This window comes from Mytilus galloprovincialis, chromosome 10 (genome assembly GCF_965363235.1).
Source record: "Mytilus galloprovincialis chromosome 10, xbMytGall1.hap1.1, whole genome shotgun sequence".
NCBI lineage: Eukaryota > Metazoa > Mollusca > Bivalvia > Mytilida > Mytilidae > Mytilus > Mytilus galloprovincialis.
Window position 1 is genome coordinate 38223934 of NC_134847.1, and position 20987 is coordinate 38244920.

Genomic DNA, 20987 nt, shown 5'->3' on the forward strand with positions numbered 1-20987 from the left:
TTTTTAATTGGTCAATTGATTTTGATAGGAAAACATTAGAACAGTGTAGCGGGACATAATCCTAACATATCTTTTCTAAGATTAAGCATTGATTAATTTATATATTTACAAATTGAACTTTTTGATCTGAAAAAACACACCTACAAAATGTTTGCTCGGTGTTTTTTCTGTCAAAATAATACTTCTCCAACAATGACATCGAATATTTAACAATTGCTTTTTAAAAGATGAAGAGCGAAAAAGCAGGCATTTTTTCTACTCATTATCTGGACAATTTCAAAAACCAGAAAATATCAACTTAGTTTGTATCGATATAAAACAAGAAAAATCGGGTGAACCTATCTTCGATTCTGGCTTCTAAAGCTCGTTATTCGAATATTTAACATGTCACTGTAACCTTGTATAACTGCATTAATCAAACAATTACGAGATAAAAATAAAAATATCTTGTGCTCACAGATAAGTAGTACAGTTAAATGTCACTTTGCTCTGTTCCTTAAGGAGGACAGTGTCAATTTTTTTATAATGTAAAATTAAAGTAGATCACAATCGTTTTAAAAATAATATGACTTTATTTCCCTTTTCGGAACAATTAGAAAAAATGGTTCTTGTAAATATACTACTTCATCAAATTGCTTGTTTCTATTTTGAAAAAAAGATAAATCATATCATATGAGTGACAGATAGGGCTAATACTTGTAATATTATCTCATAAACAGACTTTGACACTATATAAATAGACAAAAATACAACACCGACAAGAGTGTTAACATGTGAAGGAAGCGATAATGAAACAGTATTTCACCTATTTTTGGACATATTTAGTGATAATAACGGTTCTTTGCAACATTTTGACTGTATATTCAGGTAATAACTTTTTATTAATACTTTTTCACTCCTGGTGACATACATGAATATGACGAATATACTTGCATTCAACCTGCATTCCATCAAATTTTTCATATAGATTAGACCTTTGGTTTTCCCGTTTGAATGGTGTTACATTAGTAATTTTTTGTGCCTTTATAGCTTGCTGTTCGGTTTGAGCCAAAGCTCCGTGTTGAAGGCCGTACCTAAACCTATAATAGTTTACTTTTATAAATTGTTATTTGGATGGATAGTTGTCTCATTGGCACTCATAGCATATCTTCCTATATCTAGTTAGTTCCATTAATTACGTTTTTATAAATTATTTTACTATTTATAAAATCATTTCATAAATTATCAGGATATACTGCCGAATACGGCCGATAATATCAGCGTTTTATATCTACAAAAAGTATCTTGTCATAATACATATTTTATAGACCTGTAAACAAATTTAATAGATAGAACACTGTGAAACATCATACTCGCAAATCGATATTAAAATTGTAGTAAAAAAACAGAATTATTTAGGAACTCAACAAGAGAGACGATAAAAGATTGAATTCTGTCTTTGAGTCTTACAGTTCAGCAATGAATTGTATAAACAATTAAACAGACGACGTGACAATATCTGAAACGGCTAGATTTGACAAATTTGGAAACCTGTATATATACGGGATTAGATTCAGCACCATACAAAATGCACTTTCTGCCAAGCCGGTTCAAATCGTTGTTTGTCCTTGCCTGGAAAAGGCAACCATTCTGGAACTACAATAGACTCTAAAGATAGTACCAATGGAACAAGTCGAAAACAAACTGTCAACGCCATGGCGAAAAAAAAAGACAAAAGACAAATAATCGTTTCCAAAAAACCACATGAACAAAATAGAAAACTTATGACTGAGCATTACAAACCCTAAAAAACGGTTGTGATCTCAGGTGCTCTGGAAGGGTTAACAGAATCTGCTCAAAATGTGGCACCCGAACAGTTGCTTATATAAGCTCAAACCAGGTGATGAGTCTAATTCGGTAGGGTTACATTCAAAGGAAAAGGATGATTGGATTGTGGTACAACTATTGGAATGAAGTTGTCGTTATTTTTGAAATAGATATTCCATAAATGTCAATCAACTCGTGATGACGTCCGTAAAATTTTCGATAATTTCAACTTCATCACTTGAAACGCTTTGTTTAAAAGCCTCTTTGTGAGCATCTCATGTGGAAAGAACTGTACACAAAGTGATAAAACGTGAATGTCTGATGACTTCATTACAGCCAACCATTTTATCTATAATAAATAATACGATCTGTTCGTAGGCAGAATAAATATTGAATATGCATGTCTCCTCCTGTGGAAATAACTGTTTAGTGCATTTACAGCAAGTTACAACAAAATGTTGCCTCTATCTCTGGAATAAAAAAAAACATCCAGAAAGAAATATTTCGTCTCAGTATTTAACGTGATCGACATCGAATGTTTTCTGTTTTACACAAAGATCATCGCAACGACTGTCTGTAAGCATTTAAAACAAACCAAAATGCGTATTTTCGGCAACTTATTTTCTATCTTAATTACAGAAGAAGACACACTTTTCCATTTCAAAATAGCACGAATAACTAGATTCATTTCAACATCATCAATTTTTAACCCATAAAAAAAGACAAAAAGACTGATTGTTAACTTTAGCTGTAAACTTTTGAGACAAAGACGAAGGAACAAAATTATAAGGAATGCAATGGAACAGTTAAACAAACTTTTTTAATCTAAGACCAGCAACTTAAACTTCTTTTTCACAACTAATCAACAAACATGAGATTGCACTTAGCAATTGTCTAGAACTTAAGAGGATTAGATTGGAAACAAAGGCTTTTTTAACCTAAGGTTTTAAATTATATATATATATTAATCATAGATGGATCTTGCAAATGACATTGGACACGTGAAAGAAGCTGATTTGCATAGATACTTTAATACTTGCCGGATATGATGTATGGTCTACACTGAAAACATTTTCAACTATTTTGGGACGCTACAGACGCATTGTTTGGTAGCAATCCTTTGTTACGGAATATTAGAAGGTTCGTGCTGTCAAAACAAAGTGATCACCATTGCGATAACTAACTAGTGGGATAACAACCCGACCAAAGAGCGGAAAACAGCACAAAGCTTTTGTTGGGTTATCAATGCAACAAAAAAAATGGGTCTTCAACAGTCCGCTAAAATAAATACTGTACATTTTAATTTAGCGAAATACACGCCATACCAAACTCCGTTTTACAAAAATGATTCTTGTTTTAAAACACATAAGACTAACAAGGGTTCATGCCTATGTACCGGCGAAAATGAGACGGGTTTAAATGAGATTGCACTTAGCAATTGTCTAGAACTTAAGAGGATTAGATTGAAAACAAAGGCTTTTTTAACCTAAATGTTTCAATATATATATACATATATATATCTTAATCATGGATGGATCTTGCAAATGACATTGGACACGTGAAAGAAGCTGATTTGCATAGATACTTAATACTGGCCGGATATGATGTATGGTCTATACGGAAAACATTTTCAACTATTTTGGGACGCTACAGACGTATTGTGTGGTAGCACTCCTTTGTAACGGAATACTAGAAGGTTCGTGATGGCAAAACTAAGTGATCACCATTGCGATAACTAACTAGTGGGATAACAACCCGACCAAAGAACGGAAAACAGCACATAGCCTCTGTTGGGTTATCAATGCAACGAAAAAAATGGGTCTTCAACAGTCCGCTAAAATCAATACTGTACACTTTAATTTAGCGAAATACACGCAATACCACACTCCGATTTATACAAAATGATATTTGTTTGAAACACATAAGGCTAACAAGGGTTGATGAATATGTACCGGCGAAAATGAGACGGGTTTAAATAAAGGTCAAGTTACAGTAAATGGGCTATGTCACAGATTTCAGTAAAATCTTGCATACATTTCTGGCTCGATAAACTTCAACTGAAAATCGAAAAAATAATGCATTTATCTCATTTATCCTTTAAAATATTACTGATTGAATTTCTACAAAATTGGTGAACATTTGTATAGAAAGCACATTAAATCTGCATAAAATCTTCTAAAATTTGTCTTTGAATCGCCAAATTTCTATTTCTGCTCCATAGATTTTTTTTAATTAAAACTATATGTTGCTGATACATAAATTTCCGTTACAACGATACAAAATAAAGGTAGGGTCACCAACTTCGTTTTTTACGGTATAAATCATTCAAAGTTGTGTTCTTTGTGAAAAAATCCAATAAAACGTCGAAATAATCGTAACGTCGACGCGATGCAGGCCGTAAACCGTTGATTTTTGACATTTTTCACTACCAACAAGGTAACACATTGATTTTTAGACAAAAAACTAAGTCGGTGACCATATGACTTTTTTATATCATTAAAACAGAAATGTATGTGGCAACAACATATAGTTTTAGAAGAAAAATCTATGGAGTAGAATTAGAGATTTGGCGATTTTAAGACAGATTGTATATAATATTTCGTCGAGTTTATGTGCATTCTATTCAAATGTTCACCAATATTAAACGAAATCAATCTGCAATGTTTCAGATAATTAAAGAGATAAATGCATTATTTTTTTGATTTTCAGTTGTAGTTCACTGAGCCAAGGTTGCATGCAAAATCTTAGCAAAATCTGCGACATAGCCCATTTACTGTTCCTTGACCTTAAAAAGACTTACGCATAACTTCTTGTGCGTCATCAGTAATTGCAACTATGAGAATCAATTAAAACTGTAGAAAGTATATAAAAACAGTGAAATGTAGATTTAAACATTGTTTAAACTACAAAAAATCTGGACGATCAACAGGAGTATAAAGCGCCTTCTCTATTGCAATGGCAATGTATATAGCTATTTAACTCGTCATATTATTAGCTTGTACTCGACTAAAAGCTTCGTTATGTGAATAGCATCGGATATTTTTAGTATTAATATGCCGACAACATGATACGAGATCTCGTTTAGGATACATTTTGGATACTCACTAATCGACATATTGTACGAAACATACTGTGAAGATGTGTTACATGTGTGATAATAAAATCATATTCAGCAACGAAATGTCCAAGAAGATAAGACTTCAAGAAGCACAACAGAGATTTGATTTGAAAAGAAGCATCGATGTGTCAACAAGACAAGTTGATATCTATAGCATGAATTTGCTTGTTTATATCAATTCGACAGGATTCGTTCGTTTGAAATTTGAAACTCACTACACAGAGGACTCGTTTTACCTGCATTTAGATGTTTTTTGCAATAAGTATTTACCACATATATTCTAACAGACTAAGCTTATACGTTAATTTCTGTATCAGAGAAGGTCAAGCAAATATATGAATTTGTTGATAAATTACAGGAAGCATTTGCTCTGAAAGACATTTAACTACGTTTTATTCCGAAATGATGTCTTGGATTATAGGACTAAACTTTGCGAAAATTTGATTCGCCTTTATTTCAAAATTGTATTTTCTCATAATCTGAAGATAAAGTCAAAACACGGACATAAAACACTAAAACATATATTCTTCAAAAGCAGCTGATCTTCCACAATGTCGGTGATCATCACACCGAATATGCTGTCTTCATTTGATGTTTTAAAATTTGTTATTAAATCAAAAGTTTATTTTTTCTATTACAAAGCTTTTTATTCTATAAAACTAAATAGCTGTACCATGATATTCACTTTCAATAAACATGACACATTATATTGATTGTTGACATAGGCCTTTCAAGCGAGACATACTAAAAATTATACCCATTTCTTGGGCAAAATTTCCTGCAGAAATACTATGGAAGTAAGTGTGAATAGAATGCATAACGTCTTTAGGGAATGCTTAATGAGAATCTACTAGAATCTTTAATAATACACTCTTTAAGCCGAACTATATAGAGTAAATCATTATTTTTGTCCTTAGTAGAATATCTTACATTCAAAGGTGATTGTTTCACAAATTCTGCATCTTCATCTTCAGATTAATTTCTTAATTCTTACAAAAACCTAGAAATAGAAATATGTTCATACCGCTGTTACTCTTATAATTTACCAAAGATCTCATTGTAACATGTAAACCAAATGCTAAAATTAAGTAAAACAATAGAAAAATATCTGTAATTTAAAAACTAATATGTGTGCAAGTGTAGACATTTGACAACGCGCAATTTTTAAATCGATTAAACTCGTATTTCTGAAAATATTCCATAACCGTTTTTCTATCTTCAAACATAATATTTTCTTTTTCACCGAAATTTCAAATGCTGATATCTATTAGTGAGGCATCTTTGTACGTCCTTCCAGCTACAATTTTAAATATAAATGGTATCTCAATAACGCAATTTTAAAGAACAAAATTGACAGTTTGGCGTACAAGACTTTTTGGATTGTTTGAAGGAGGATCAATAAATAATATAAGACCCGTTTTCAATTTATGTTAAATAAAGGCTTGTACCAATATGTTCAAGTAATTGAACCTTCTTTTTTGCATACATTCATTTTATGCTTCAATTCTTTTAAAGTGCTCGAATAGACAGATATCATTATTAAAAGAATTTTCACAATACATATCAGTACAAAATGAAACTACTTACTAAATTTGCTTCCAGGCATGGCACAGGTCATGTTATATCTTGATTCCCTTGTTGGAGGGTTGCTGCTCACATGGAAGCATTAATACCACGTTTCCAAGTTGTGAGGTTGAAATCATCCCTTCGTAACCACAATCCAATTCATCCCTTCGATACCCCGAATGTGACCTACCTGATTAGTTTTTGAACAGGTTTTACCTAAATAAGCAACACAAAAGGTAATACATATGGAGCAGGATCTGCTTAGCATTCCGGAGGACTTGAGATCACCCCAAATTAATTGGGGTTCGTGTTGCTCAGACTTCAAGTTTGAGAGTGAACTTAGGGAATGTATCAAAGAGAAAACAACACAACTGAATGCCAGCAATAGGTCTTTAACACAAAAAGTAAATCCCGCACCAGGAAGCCGGCTTCAACTTGTCCCTAAACATAAATGTGTACTAGTTAGTTGCAAATGAAAGTCATACTAAACTCCTGACTTGGGGCAGGCGCAAACATTAGCGAGGTTAAACATGTTAAGTGAGATCTCAATTCTTCCCCTATATCTCTAGCTAATGTAGAAGAAAAAACACACAGCAAAATGCACAGTAATATCCAGTTCGAGTCTAATGTCAGAATAAGTAGCAAAAAAGGAAACTAAGAAAAATTACAACGATACATAAATTATCAAAGGACTACAAGCAGTTACTGACATACCAGATCAAGACCTCAATTAAACTGATTGAACGATTATGTCTTCATCATATAAAAATAATCAAGCACAATCTCTCCCGTTAGGGGTTAAGCATTATACCATCTTAAAATGAGAAGAACATAACCCGTATCATGCCAACATTTAGTTTTTTATGTTGTATTTTGTATACTGTTGTGTCTTTTTTACCATTACATTGTTAGTTTATTTTCGAATGATTAGTTTGGTATCTTATTCCTTTCTTTTATGCATGTTCACCACACCCTTTGTCGACTGAAAAAGAGTTCCTACTTATTTACATAATATGGATTTAATGGGTTTTTTTCAGAATTGATAGCATTAGATTCATATTATCTGACAGTAGCCCAACCACCTGCTGGAGAATTTAATTTTGTCCGTATTCTTGTGTATAGGAACACGGAATACGTTCGTTTCAGTACGGAAAACAGCGCTAAAACACTAAAAAATAACGTTTTCCGTTTCTTATTATAATTAAATTGCCGGAAACCGAACGTTGGATGACTCATTGTTTTCTTCCTCTTTCGTTTTTCCTTATTTATATTTTTATGTAGCTAAGGTGGTGGAGTGTTATATGGCACTAGAAACGATGCGTGCAGTGTTGCTACTATGTCACAGACGAAAGGGTCCGAATCCCGCTGATGAAACAAACATTTAGCAAATTCGAAGATCTAACATATATTGGCTAAATTTGAACCGAATTATATATATATGGTGTAAGCCCTGTATAACCATGTGTTATCCGATGGATAATGACTGTCATAAAGTTGTGACATGTTAAGACGTATATATATATATATATGTGTGTGTATTGAAAAGTTATAAATTTGGTCCACACTGTGCATAAAAGAGTAACAAAGTAAGGCTGAAAATGCACCAAATATTTATATTAAATATGGTTATCACAATACTTTTTATAGTTTTGAATATCGCGAATAATGTTCCAGTTTGTGTTCTCATCAGTGCGATTTAATTCGTGATTGTTGTTGTAAGGAAAATATGTAACATATTTACAATATCTATCAAGTAAGTTTCTCTTACTCATGTCAAATCACATTTTATGTACCCTTTCGAAACATTATCATCTCGATGTGAACCTTAAAAGTCTGTAATATGAAAATGGTCTATCATCTTTATTGCTTACCCTTCCGAAGCACCTGATTTCACTCCCGGTATTTAGTGGAGTTTGTGTTGATTCTTATTTATTATTTATAACTGTTGATGTAAATGTCCCTTGGTTTTGTGAGTCTTTGTTTACTTGGTTTTGATTGTTATTGTCTTATGCAAATATGTGTACGAAAAGAGCTATAAATTCTGTATGTTTATACAATTTGATTTTTTTCATCAATACCCAGCAGATTGATACCATAAAGTATCGATTGGTGTAACAGGCCTCTGACATAGTTTGGAAAACAATGAAAAAGAGGCAGTATAAATGTGAACGTATGTTCAAAAAACTAATCTTACTTATGTAGTAATGATGAAAAATCATATATAATGTGATGAATTCAAAAAATAGTGTCACTTATATTTGTAGGAGCTGTAGATTTCTGTTATGGAAAACGCCGACTCGTTCAATGTAATGAAACTTATAGGATAGCTATTCGTGATATATCATTCGAACGAAATTGTACTAGCAGATGCAATTGTATCTACAATCAGCAGTCCAAATGTGCGGAATTTAAGATGCCTGGTTCATGGACAAATAACCGTTATTACGAAGCAGTATATGGACTACATGAAAATTTCATCACAAGTGAGAGGGTGAAGTGCAAACACGAGACACAGCTATACACAAACCTAGCGCATCTACAATATGAATGCATAAGCGGTGGGTTCATTAAATCAACTTTATATTTTCTTCGAGTGCATTTAAATTCACAGAAAATTGTGCCAGTGGTACTTGATTAAAAATATGTTATTTAAAAGAAACATAAAATTTAGAAATAAAAAACATAATATTTTAAAATTAAAAAAACATAATGTTTTAAAAATAACAAACATCATTCTTTTTAAAAGACATAATATTTAACCTAACAATACATTCTTGAATACCAATTACCGTTATATTAGACAATTAATAATACCGAACAATTGGCAGAAACGTAAACTATTTTTAGAAGATATAACCCAAGCGTGACAAATACCTTGTTGTGTGATAGGTTTGCACAAGAAGATAAAAAAACAATTAAAATACGTTTTATAGGAGTCGCAAAATGAGCATAATGTATTACATACTATTCTAATTAACTGGTATTTGAAGTCTTAACCCTAATCAAAAGATAAAAAAAATCATTGATGATGATTAATCCATCTTTGAAAGTTTTCAAAGTAAGAAAAAATCAGCTTTGGAATATCTGATACATTTCACAGTATATAACAAATGTACCTTAAGATAGTATCTACTCGATGATTGTTTACATCAACTCATAAGAATTACCAACATTCAACAGACATGCGTCTTTTCTATAAAATACTCATCTGTAGTGCCCAAATAAAAACAAGTAAAAGGCTAATTCAAATACGAAGTTAGAGAACACTGAAACCCAACATATCCAAATAATTGTGTTAAATGCTAGTACGCCTATTTATGCTTGGAGTTGAAACCGTATTCAACATTTCATTAACGGAATATGGACAAGAAATGCCCATGTCAATAATATTTCATTTCAACAACTGAGTGTTAACTACTTCATTGGTAATCTCCTCGACGTACGAAACGTTTACTAGCTTACACAATAATTTTAAAATATCAAAATAATATCAGCTTGTAAAATGGTTCATATATCTTTGATATAATGCACTTATGTCAATAAAAACTATCGAAATAACACATATTGAAATAACGCAATTGGGATGTTTTGGTAAAAGAGAGAATACTCTAAAAAAAATAACACACATACGATATATATTTTCATAAATGCGTACGTTCGATATATATCTAAAGATAAAATTGAACAAATATTAAGCAAATATCTTTGCTATTTTCAGAAAGTCATATAAGAAACTTTTGTGACATTATCAAGACAGAAGGACCAAGTGTGCACTTGCAGTATGGTTTTTCTACATTGGTTTCTTCCAAACGAAATTGTATATGTAAAGCTTCTACAACATCAGGAACCTTACAAATTCAGGCAATTGATATTCGATTTCAAAATGGTAAATCCGGAAAATGTGGGCATAACCAAAATTCATACCTAGAGTTTGATTCTGGAAACCAGTCTATATCTATTAAATGTAAAGATGAGCAGTTAATTGGTGGTTATGAAACAATTTTCAACTCTACTAAATCAAGCATGGATCTCGTACTTCATTTGGACGGAGGTCCTCCAATTGTTTGGATTGCTATATTAGGTAACACATCGATGTGTTTTCATTTTATTTTATTTTAGTTTAAAATAATAAGATTTAACACAGGTGGATCAGCTGGATCTGCTTACCATTCCAGAGCACCTGAGATCACGCCCACTTTCTGGTGAGGTTCGTATTGCATTTTTTGCTTTGTTTGCGTTGCCAGTTTATTTTCGACTTATGAGTTTTCCTTTGGTATCTCTCGTCTGTCGTTAATAGGTATAGCTTAATCCAAAAATAATTTGCAGCATATTGTATGTATTTATTTTTCAATATAACTGTTTTAAGAATATCAAGAAAGGTTTTCGATCCGATGAATAAATTAACTGTTATCTTAAACGCTACTGAAGACATTATTCATCGTCACATTCCAATGTCCATTTAACACTATCCGAACAAGGACCCATAAGAATATTATCTATATAGTCTTGATCCAAAGTAATGATTATAACTGGCACTTTTAGTACTTTCTTCTAATTGTACTACGTGAATCTTCCTTCGAAGTGGTACAGTGAATACATTTACCTTATAACAAGTTACCATACGTACATTAACACAAAGGATAAGCTCATTATGTTTAAACGAGTTCATTTAAGATATGAATAGAATTTATATGTTGGAATGGCAAAATAATCATTCATTTCCCCCACTAAGTTACATTTGCATTTTAAGCTCGAAATGTTTTGTATCGATATCCTGTATCATAAAACCTAATTTAGCATCAGTGAATGGAATCTAATTCCACAATGTTACTGTTTAATAAGTTTCACACTATTAAACGGGCACTAGCTACGAGACAACTTAAATATTGAAATATATTTAAAAAAAATCAATATTTAGCGGCCACTATGGTTCAATTTTATTAAAATATTCTAAGAAACAACGATGATGAATTATCCACTTGCAAGTGTATGATTGGACTTCATTGAATCCATGTTCATGTAACCTTCTATTTTTAAAACACCTTCGCTAGAGATAGGTAACGCATGAGTTATTCGTGTTCAGTTATTAAAAAGGAAAAGAATGTCAAAATTGAAAGTGAAATAGAGGTAAATTATTTGATTGACTGATTCGATCCACAAAAACTCATTCTTTTAAAAAAAATTAAACAGGAACAAACGATGATTAACATATATGTTTAAAAGAGGGACGAAAGATACCAAAGGGACAGTCAAACTCATAAATCTAAAACAAACTGACAACGCCATGGCTAAAAATGAAAAAGACAAACAGAAAAACAATAGTACACATGACACAACATAGAAAACTAAATAATAAACAACAGGAACCCCACCAAAAACTAGGGGTGATCTCAGGTGCTCCGGAAGGGTAAGCAGATGCTGCTCCACATGTGGCACCCTTCGTGTTGCTTATGTGATTACAAATCCGGTAAATAGTCTAATTAACCTGTAGTTTTAAATTAAACAAACCTAAAAAAAATAAACTAATTGCACGACTTTGTTGTCTAGTTATATATCCAGTTATGTTTAAATCGCTTATATGACCATCGGCAGTCTTCGGATGTCAAGTCGATAGTGAATTAGTGGGCGTCTAGACTAAAATACACACGAAACTATGATACATCTATCGAACCCATGCCTTATAAATTGTTCATTTTAAAGGTTTTTTTCCTTTTGGATATACGTTTTAGGATGTTATGAATTAAATATGAAATCTGTAATAAGGTTACTCTGGTATATTTTGCGTTATATTGATTATTCATTAGTATGACATGTTCTATGAACTTAAATGCCCGGACCTGTCTCGCACTAAAATCCAGAGCATAACTTTTCATTTGACAAACCTTAACATCCAGTGTGAAATATCTTGAAAATCATTTTTTTTTTGGTATTTTTTTGGTATTTTTCTTCGATTCATATTAAAAGTGTATGGTTTCTATTCAGCAACTTCAGGAGCAAATGTGAGTGTCGTATGTGATATTATTGACATCGACACAACATTGTCATATGGATTGACCTCTTCAAATTCAGAAGGTATCAGTTTGACGACATCAGCAAATTTGAAAGAAACGAATTCAACCACATTCACTCATTCAAAGATTGTTAATCCGACATTTACAAATTTAGAAGTGATTAATCGGACGACAGCATCACATACGGAACAAACAAGTACAGATAGCAATATTCAGCCTACCGACGTTACAAAATATCAAAAGATAGCAGAGTCGGTATCTGAAATGAAAGGTAATGTATACATTGTATATATATAAAAAGAAAAACTATGTTTGAAATAGGGTTGATGAAAACGTATGCATTCTTGAACCTGAAATCTACTGATATTTTTTTTTCATTTGTGTTTATCATACAGTGTATACTATATTGTTTTACATAAATGTTTTTTTTTTGTAATAAAGTTTACACATTGTATATAGATACATTTGAATAAGTTCATTGTTAATTCAATTTGAGTTTCCAAATCGTTTTTTGCATTTTACGATATACAGCCACTATGAGAACTATATGTATTTCTAAGGTTTTCCCAAACTACGCGGTTTTATTTTGATATATTTTGCAGTCTTATATGAAATGCCAAAAATTAAAGTTCTACGACATAAACATAAGACACAATTCAATAATGTAAAAGTCAAAATATAAATGCTGATCTATGGCACACACAGTCTTGTGAACATCTGAAGGCTATCATTTGGTAGATTGATGATATTTTTAGATCTACGTGTTCCAAGCAAACAAGTGGTCTCCTAAAACTTCTTGTTTGACTGTGTGTGTTAGTGTAAAGATGCGATTTAAACTCATTAAAACTCCTGAATTTCGAACTTTTTATCAACATTTATGAATCCAGAAAAGATCCACCTGGAAACATCAACATATGTAGAAGTGGTCAATCTGACAACGACAGCACCACACACAGAACAAGCAAGTAGCAATCAAAATATTCAGCCAACAGATGTGACAAAGTACCATAAGATAGAAGAATCGGTATCCAGAATGAAAGGTAATATATAATCGAAAAGGAAAATTGTTATTGAAGTAGGGTTGTATGACTTCACACGCATTCCTATACGGAGCAACTACTGCTATATTTATGATAATTAATATTTATCATCGTGTGTGAGCTATATTGGCTGTACATATATGTTTAGTTCTACAATTCTTTCAGTAACTATGCGTTCGATTCAAATCTTGCTTGACCAGTACTGACAGGTTTTTTTTTCGTCATAAGGCCGGTGTTGTTTTTTTTATGAAATCGTCGTTAAATACAAAATCAATCCTTTCCAAATAATATTATTTCAATTGAAAAATGATAAGTATATTTTTAGTTGAAAATGAAAAGCGAAAAATATTAAATCATTAGTTTATCATGAAAATATACAAAAGCAACAAAACGACAAATGATGAAAGAATAAAAATTGAGCTTTATGACCCTTACTGTAAATTAACAGTTGGTATAAAGAGGTAGGCCTTGGTAACCAAACATTTTTCTCTGATTTATCCTTTCTTATGATGACATATTGAAGTTTAAAATGCAAGTACTGTTTAATTCTGTGAGACAGTAGTAGATAGGAATGCACGGTATGTAAAGATTGCCTTTAAACACTTGAACCAGTCTAACCATTCTATTGTAGTGGGAATATACCATTCAACAAATGATCCTATTTTGAGTTCACCACATCGCATACAAAAAGATTATTTCTAGTTTCAATAGTTGGAGTCAACAATTCTTATGTTTGGAAAAATAGAAATATTATTTTTATATGTTGTCTAGTCCCAGGTGTATTGACATCAACAAATAAGAATCACTTTTCATTACTGCTCGACGCAAAAGGGACAAGGTCATCGAAAATTTATTTCCCCTACCTACAGTTCACACCGAGTTCATGGATTGTTTGTTATTTTCTGTCAAAACCGTTCGAATAAACATTGTTTAATCCGTCATTTTCTACATAAGAAAAAGCTTCTTCGAAGTCAAGAATATGACATTGAGCTTTTGCCATTTTGTAGAATGTTCCTCGGAGTTCGGTACCGGTATCTTCGTTATTTCACTTTTTCTTCACTGTTAATATGAAAGTTCAATTTGCTATATCAAGGGGATAAGAATAACTTCTGTTATTGATACATAACGGATATTTATGTGAAAAGTCAACGTTTTATTCTAAAGCGTCGATTTTAAATCCCCAAACGAAACATGGAGCGCATACGTCGACAAATCAAACGTTCAAGAAAGTTCCATTATTTATGTCTAATTTCATAACAAAAATTATGTTTAGAGAATTGTTTTGTTGATACTTGCGCTCTATGTTTCTTTCTTTTTATAAGTAATGAACATTTGTCCGTTTTTTTATCTATTTTCGTGGAAATCAAAATGAGTATTGACGTTATGGTTAGAACGGATGTAAGTAACTTTTCAACAAAAAGTCTTTATATTAACTATGTTTCATGGTGATATTTGGCAGTGAATCCTAATAGAAAGGAATATGTTCAATTTTAGGGCCTTTTTGAACATACTCCTTCGTCAATTACAGATTACTGTCGATTACTTAGGAAAATGTTACGCATAACAATCGATTACGATTTAATGTTAAAATTTCTCCATCACTGGTGGACTTGAAGCCCGACGTATTGTATAGATATTTTGGTACTGGCATAAAACAAATACGTCTTTAGGATCGAAAATTGATGTCTTAATCACCTCCGATTAAACCAGACAAATTTAGAATTCGAAAACCAAAAGTTAAAATATCTGTCATATATCTATATACGTTGGTCTCTAAAATATTAGTGTACATACTTCCTCCATATTTTGTCTTTCATATTTGCTTCTATCCTTTTGACTTCCTGATGAATGGAGACACAATCAGAAAAAAACTTCTTGACCGACCGTGCGTGACACTTATTTGTAGACAAGACCGTTCAACACTCCCGTAATTTAAATATGAGAAACAGTCCTACACTTTAAGACATAGTGTTGTACTAATGCACTTATATGAAGGTTTAATAAATTAAATCAGTTTTTTTGGAAAAACTGTTGCATATGTTTATAATTAATCTTAAAGAAAACAATATCAGGATAGTAGGTATATTTTGACATGTTCGTGATGCTTTAGAGATATATCAATATTATCCTATTCATTTCTTTAAAAACAAAATACATGTTTTAGAAAGTGCAAATATATGTTTTAAAATAAAAGTGAATAGTGGTTATATATCCTTGTTTCAGTCCCTTGTACAGTGCATGTTAATCTTGTTTCAGATGAAGACATAGATCCTGCAATAATAGTCTTGGTACTCACTGGTTTCTTGACACTCGTCTTAATAACTATCGGTATTGTCATTGGAAGAGTAAAGTACGCCAACAAAAGGTATTATAATACGAAAATAGGAAGCCTTGATACATTTTGATTATTTTTCGCAACGAATGACATATCATTTCGATAGATGATACTGTTCGTTTATTTATTTCATGCTCGGATACTCAAAATTAATAGATCGTGTTGCGCCTTTAGCCAACAGCATACATTGTACACATGAATAATGCTAAAAAAATCATTATAGTTTCATATACAGTAGTCATTTATGCAATTGGTATCAGTATCAAAATCAGTCTTTTCATTGTCAACAAGTATGTTCCTTACTTCAAGCAACGAGTGATTCTATTTTACCAAATCCCGTTCCATTAGTTTGTTCTAAATAATTTAACACTCAATCATTTTATCAAGTTTGGTGGCACATTTCAAGTTATAGGATGATTTTGTCTAGAACTGGCATGTGTTCCGTCTGATTTTGGTGTCAATGTCTGAATCTCTTAATCAGAGCCATTTCTCATGTTCAGAAATACTTGGAAATCAACATCGATCTACATGTCAAAATTAGAGAGAGAAAAAATGTAATCCTATAGATTATTTTTAGGTTTCTTTACTCTCCTTTTTTTTATTGAAATTAAATCACTCAGAAACAAAATGCATATACTGTGTTGATGTGACATTACCTCTGCTTAAAACCACATGTGTATTAAAGCCCTGATGATTGTCACAAGGGGTACAAATGCATTACAAGCAGTTATATCAAGTATGCACAATGATTGTTTACTCCTATTGTACGATATTAAAAGTATATAAATGAAGTTAATGTTCAATACTTTTTCATCTATGAATATTTTTCTGAAATAAGTTTTAGATGCATAACACAAAGCCGAAGTTATACTGCTGTAATTATTCTCCTATTTAAAATTGACATAACAGATATTTTCTGTTTTAGACTAGGCAAAAAACAGTCTGATTATAGTAAAGAGAGAAAAACAATAGCAAAAGAAAATGTCTACATACATCAGGAACTTCAAACGTCACAACGTCCAACGAGCCAAAGTGAAGACAACACATCGCCTACAATTAAAGAAGACGAAACTCCTTATAGCGAAGTTCAGAAAAAAAGAGGAAGTGATCAGATATCTGATAACTATGATCACTTAAACAATAAAGGATTTTCCACATCAGAAGAAAATAATTATCGCCATAACAAAACTGGTATCTATGATCATTGTCGACCAATCGTACATTCTTTAGATGGTCATTATGATAAAGTGGAGGTCAATAACTCGGGAACTAGTTCCAACTCGCCTCAACAAAATATCTTGCTTTATCCGCGACTTAATACCCCTTCAAAACTAGAGAGTGATGCTTACTTTGATGAACAAAATATCAATCCGTACGTAGATGAAGCTGTTGTAAACGGAATGACAAGCGCTTATAGACTCAGATCATTGTCCTCTACTAATGACGTTGATGAAAGTATAAGAGATATGATGACACATGCTACAAGTTGGGCAGAAGAAGATGAACTTTGACAGTTATCAAACAGAGGCTTAATCTTTACATTTTATATTTTAGTGCATTCTATCAATTTGTGTATTTTCGCTTTTTTATATTAAATACATAGTAACAATATGCATTAATTAAAACAAAATGTGCTGGGATTAAGTATATCAATCGCTGAAATACTAAGACAAACTAGAACGGCACTATGCTATATGATATAACTCAAAACGGTTAAGGTGGTACACAACACTACAGGGCGATAACTCTGTAAAATTCTGCTAAACGTTTTAATCACGTTGTTTTGTTAAAGAAATATTAGGCAGCTCAATGAAAAAAATTAGTGTTTGAAAAAGTGCTATATGACCAACGAATTTTGTCTGATAAAGTGGTTGGTTCAAATATTTTGAATTTTTTACATTTTGTCAAAAGTTCAGTGAAACATTTTGCGAAATTTTATGAAATTAATATTCGGAAAGGTGTAGGGTACCACCTTAATAAGCATTGTGTGCACTGTGGATTCATAGTTATACGTAGAATGCCTATTTGCTTGGGTAACAGGGAACCACGATTTAAATGTTCAACAAATTACAATAGGAATGTATGCAGACTGAAGCAAAACCACAAAATTAGATATCCTTGAGAATGCAAGTTTTCTCTAATCCACGCAAATCAATATTTTATGAATATACCATACATGCGTATAAAAAAGCCGGCAAATAATATTCAATTGTTTTGTATATGTGTAATAAATATACTTTTCTCTTTTTAAATCATTATCATAGTTATCAATGATTTGATCTTTCGGACAGAACACATATTTATGCTTTCCCCTTACACTTTAGCCGGTTATGTTCACGTTTTTAAGTTAGACGATATGTCATCTGTTGTAAATTGAGATAACTGTGGCAATAGGATAAGCTTTATTTGATCGTCACGGAGTAAAGAGGTTTAAAGTGACTAATTTGAAATCAAATCCACAAGAACATTCTAGGATTGATCAAAACATACTAATTGATATTGGAAACTATTTTTCGTAGGAAAATATAAACGACATAGAGAATCATTTTAACAATATTAATGATATGACTTCTTATGTGTATGTATTATCTGGCATTTTTAAAATTCCAAAATGTCTTATATATACACTTGGGCCTTGTTATGACTGATATAGTATTAAAATGTTTTAATATACAAACTAAGAAGATTTGATATGATTTCTTATGATACGACTCTTAACAAGATACCAAATGACACAGAAATTAACAGATATAGGTTAACGTTCCACTTTCAACAATCAACAAATCCCATACCGTATTGTCAGCTATAAAAGACTTTTGATATGTCATTTGTAGAACAGTTCAAACTAGAAACCAGCGGCCGATTTTTTTATTACAATTAACGAAAAACAAATATGATACCTAGAGAAACGAACGACATCCACTGAACTACATTATGCTAGACAATTTTTTCCAGTAAATACATATCTGAAATTTGGGATCATGCTGTGCATTTTACAGATTCATGCAGTTTGCTTACCTATTGTTTATTGCGCCTAGATAAAAACTTCCCAATAACCATATCTTGTAACATGCCTTTCAAGACCCTCAAAGCGTATTCGCTAAAAGTTGGTTATAATCCCTAATGTTAACGTGTAAAAAGAGAAATGGATATATTGCTCCAGATAGAGGCCTTAAAGTGACTTTTGGTTGCAATCTGCTTCGTTATTTGGTGGAAAGTTGTTTCACTGGCATTCTAAAAGAGTAAAATCACAAAAATACTGATCTTCTTGAAAAATTCAAATCAGAAAGTCCCTGCCTAGCTGATACGTTTTGCAAGTTTAAATAGACGTATTTAACTATTTTACAAGTGATGCCGCTTATGATATCCCCGACAGAGTCAATCATGGACATACGGAGAAAATATTCTATGTGAAACAGAGAAAGCGCTTTCTGTTTTTGTAATAATCTTATCCAAACCTAGTTTAAAAGATCAATGAGTCTATTTAAATTGTATTGCAGTAAAAAAGTAAAAATAACAAATAAAAACGAACTCTGAGGAAAATTCGAAACGGAAACTCCCTACAAACAAATGGTAATATCAGACGCTCAAACACATCAAAACAACTATCATATTCCTAACTTGGTACAGGCATTTCCTTCTGTATAAAAAGTGGATTAAACTTGGTGTTATAGATAGCTTAATTTACCTCTCACTTGTATGACAGTCGAATAAAATTAATTATATTGACAACAACATAACAAGCATACATAATAGGTAAAAATGTCAAAAACAGGGGAACAGAAGTCAACATTGTACTATATTCTAAATCACTATAAAAACAAACAAATGTGACAAAGAACAATGGCATATATACAAAGCACAACAGCAAAAATTCAAATCAGAAATACACAAAATTACCCCAGCACAACACCACATTTGGCGGAATGCATAAGTACAAGGCCACACTTAAGGATATTACAAAACATGGACTGATTAGTAAAAGTTGATAATTAACACAGACAAAAAAGAGCACTTACACCGGTAATTAAGATTATAAACCATGTCAGTACCTATAATCTTTATTTCAAGACTATCATGTAATATTGAAGTTGATACGAGATATGTATCATCACGGTCTTGATATATCCAGATGAATGCAGTTTTGTTCTGTTTATTTAGTCAATGTCAGATACTACTATCAAAGTGCGAAAACCAGATAGTGTTCACATGGTTCACACAGTCAAAAGTTTCTAAATTTAATATTTTTTCACAAATGACAGCAAACATATATAATCTAAGATATAGTTACAGATGCACAACCTTTTTCTGCTTTTTCATTTCAACGGTTGCTTAACACGTATTTTGTCCTTTGTCAATTTCGTCAAATTGTGAACACAATAATTGGAAAATGTCCTCTATATCATAATCAGTATACTGTAGCTTCTAACTGTCAAACAAAATGATGACAGCTTGGAGTGAAATTGATATTTTTTGGGTGAACAACAAAAACTAAAGGTTGTATGATTGTATGCTAAGGAGAGAGATGTCAAGTGACTTAGATGACTTTTTCCCATAGAATTGTCAAAATATTTTGACATTTTTACCTTTTATGTATAAAATTGAGAATGGAAATGGGGAATGTGTCAAAGAGACAACAACCCGACCATAGAGAAAACAACAGCAGAAGGTCACCAACAGGTCTACAAAGTAGCGAGAAATTCCCGCACCCGGAGGCGTCCTTCAGCTGGCCCCTAAACAAATATATATCAGTGATAATGAACGTCATTCTAAACTCGTTTGTTTTGTCAATAAAATGGAATTTGATGCGACTGTCATACAACTGAGAAGATAACCTAGCTAAAAAAAACAAGTTCAATCCTACTTTTAGGAACTTTGGGTCCTATTTCTAACTATTTTGATATGAGCTTCACTAATGAGGTTTATGTAGACGAAACGCGAGTCTGGCGAATTAAGTTATAATCCTGGTACCTTTGATAACTATTTCTACATACAAAAAAAAAACCTGTACCAAGTGAGAAAACTGACAGTTGTGTTTCATTCGTTTGATGTGTTTGAGCTTGATAAGGGACTTAATGTTTTTAATTTTCCTCGGAGCTCAGTATTTTGTG

At 32.0% G+C, this 20987-nt stretch overlaps 1 protein-coding gene across 1 annotated transcript; it reads left to right on the plus strand.

The window, feature by feature from the left end:
- Nucleotides 1-745: 745 nt before the first annotated feature.
- Nucleotides 746-17504, plus strand: LOC143047503 (uncharacterized). The gene is made up of 7 exons (XM_076220558.1): nucleotides 746-867; nucleotides 8755-9048; nucleotides 10209-10571; nucleotides 12473-12772; nucleotides 13389-13541; nucleotides 15798-15906; nucleotides 16802-17504. The coding sequence occupies exons 1-7, from the start codon at nucleotides 789-791 to the stop codon at nucleotides 17385-17387; spliced, it is 1884 nt and encodes a 627-aa protein (XP_076076673.1). The 5' UTR covers nucleotides 746-788; the 3' UTR covers nucleotides 17388-17504.
- Nucleotides 17505-20987: the final 3483 nt, after the last annotated feature.

What these genes read in the sequence shown, in the direction of transcription:
- LOC143047503 (XM_076220558.1), top strand. Translation starts at nt 789, where the DNA reads ATGAAACAGTATTTCACCTATTTTTGGACATATTTAGTGATAATAACG. An exon ending in CATTTTGACTGTATATTCAG is followed by an intron (nt 868 to 8,754) that starts GTAATAACTTTT and finishes TTATATTTGTAG; the next exon opens with GAGCTGTAGATTTCTGTTAT. An exon ending in ATCGGTATCCAGAATGAAAG is followed by an intron (nt 13,542 to 15,797) that starts GTAATATATAAT and finishes ATCTTGTTTCAG; the next exon opens with ATGAAGACATAGATCCTGCA.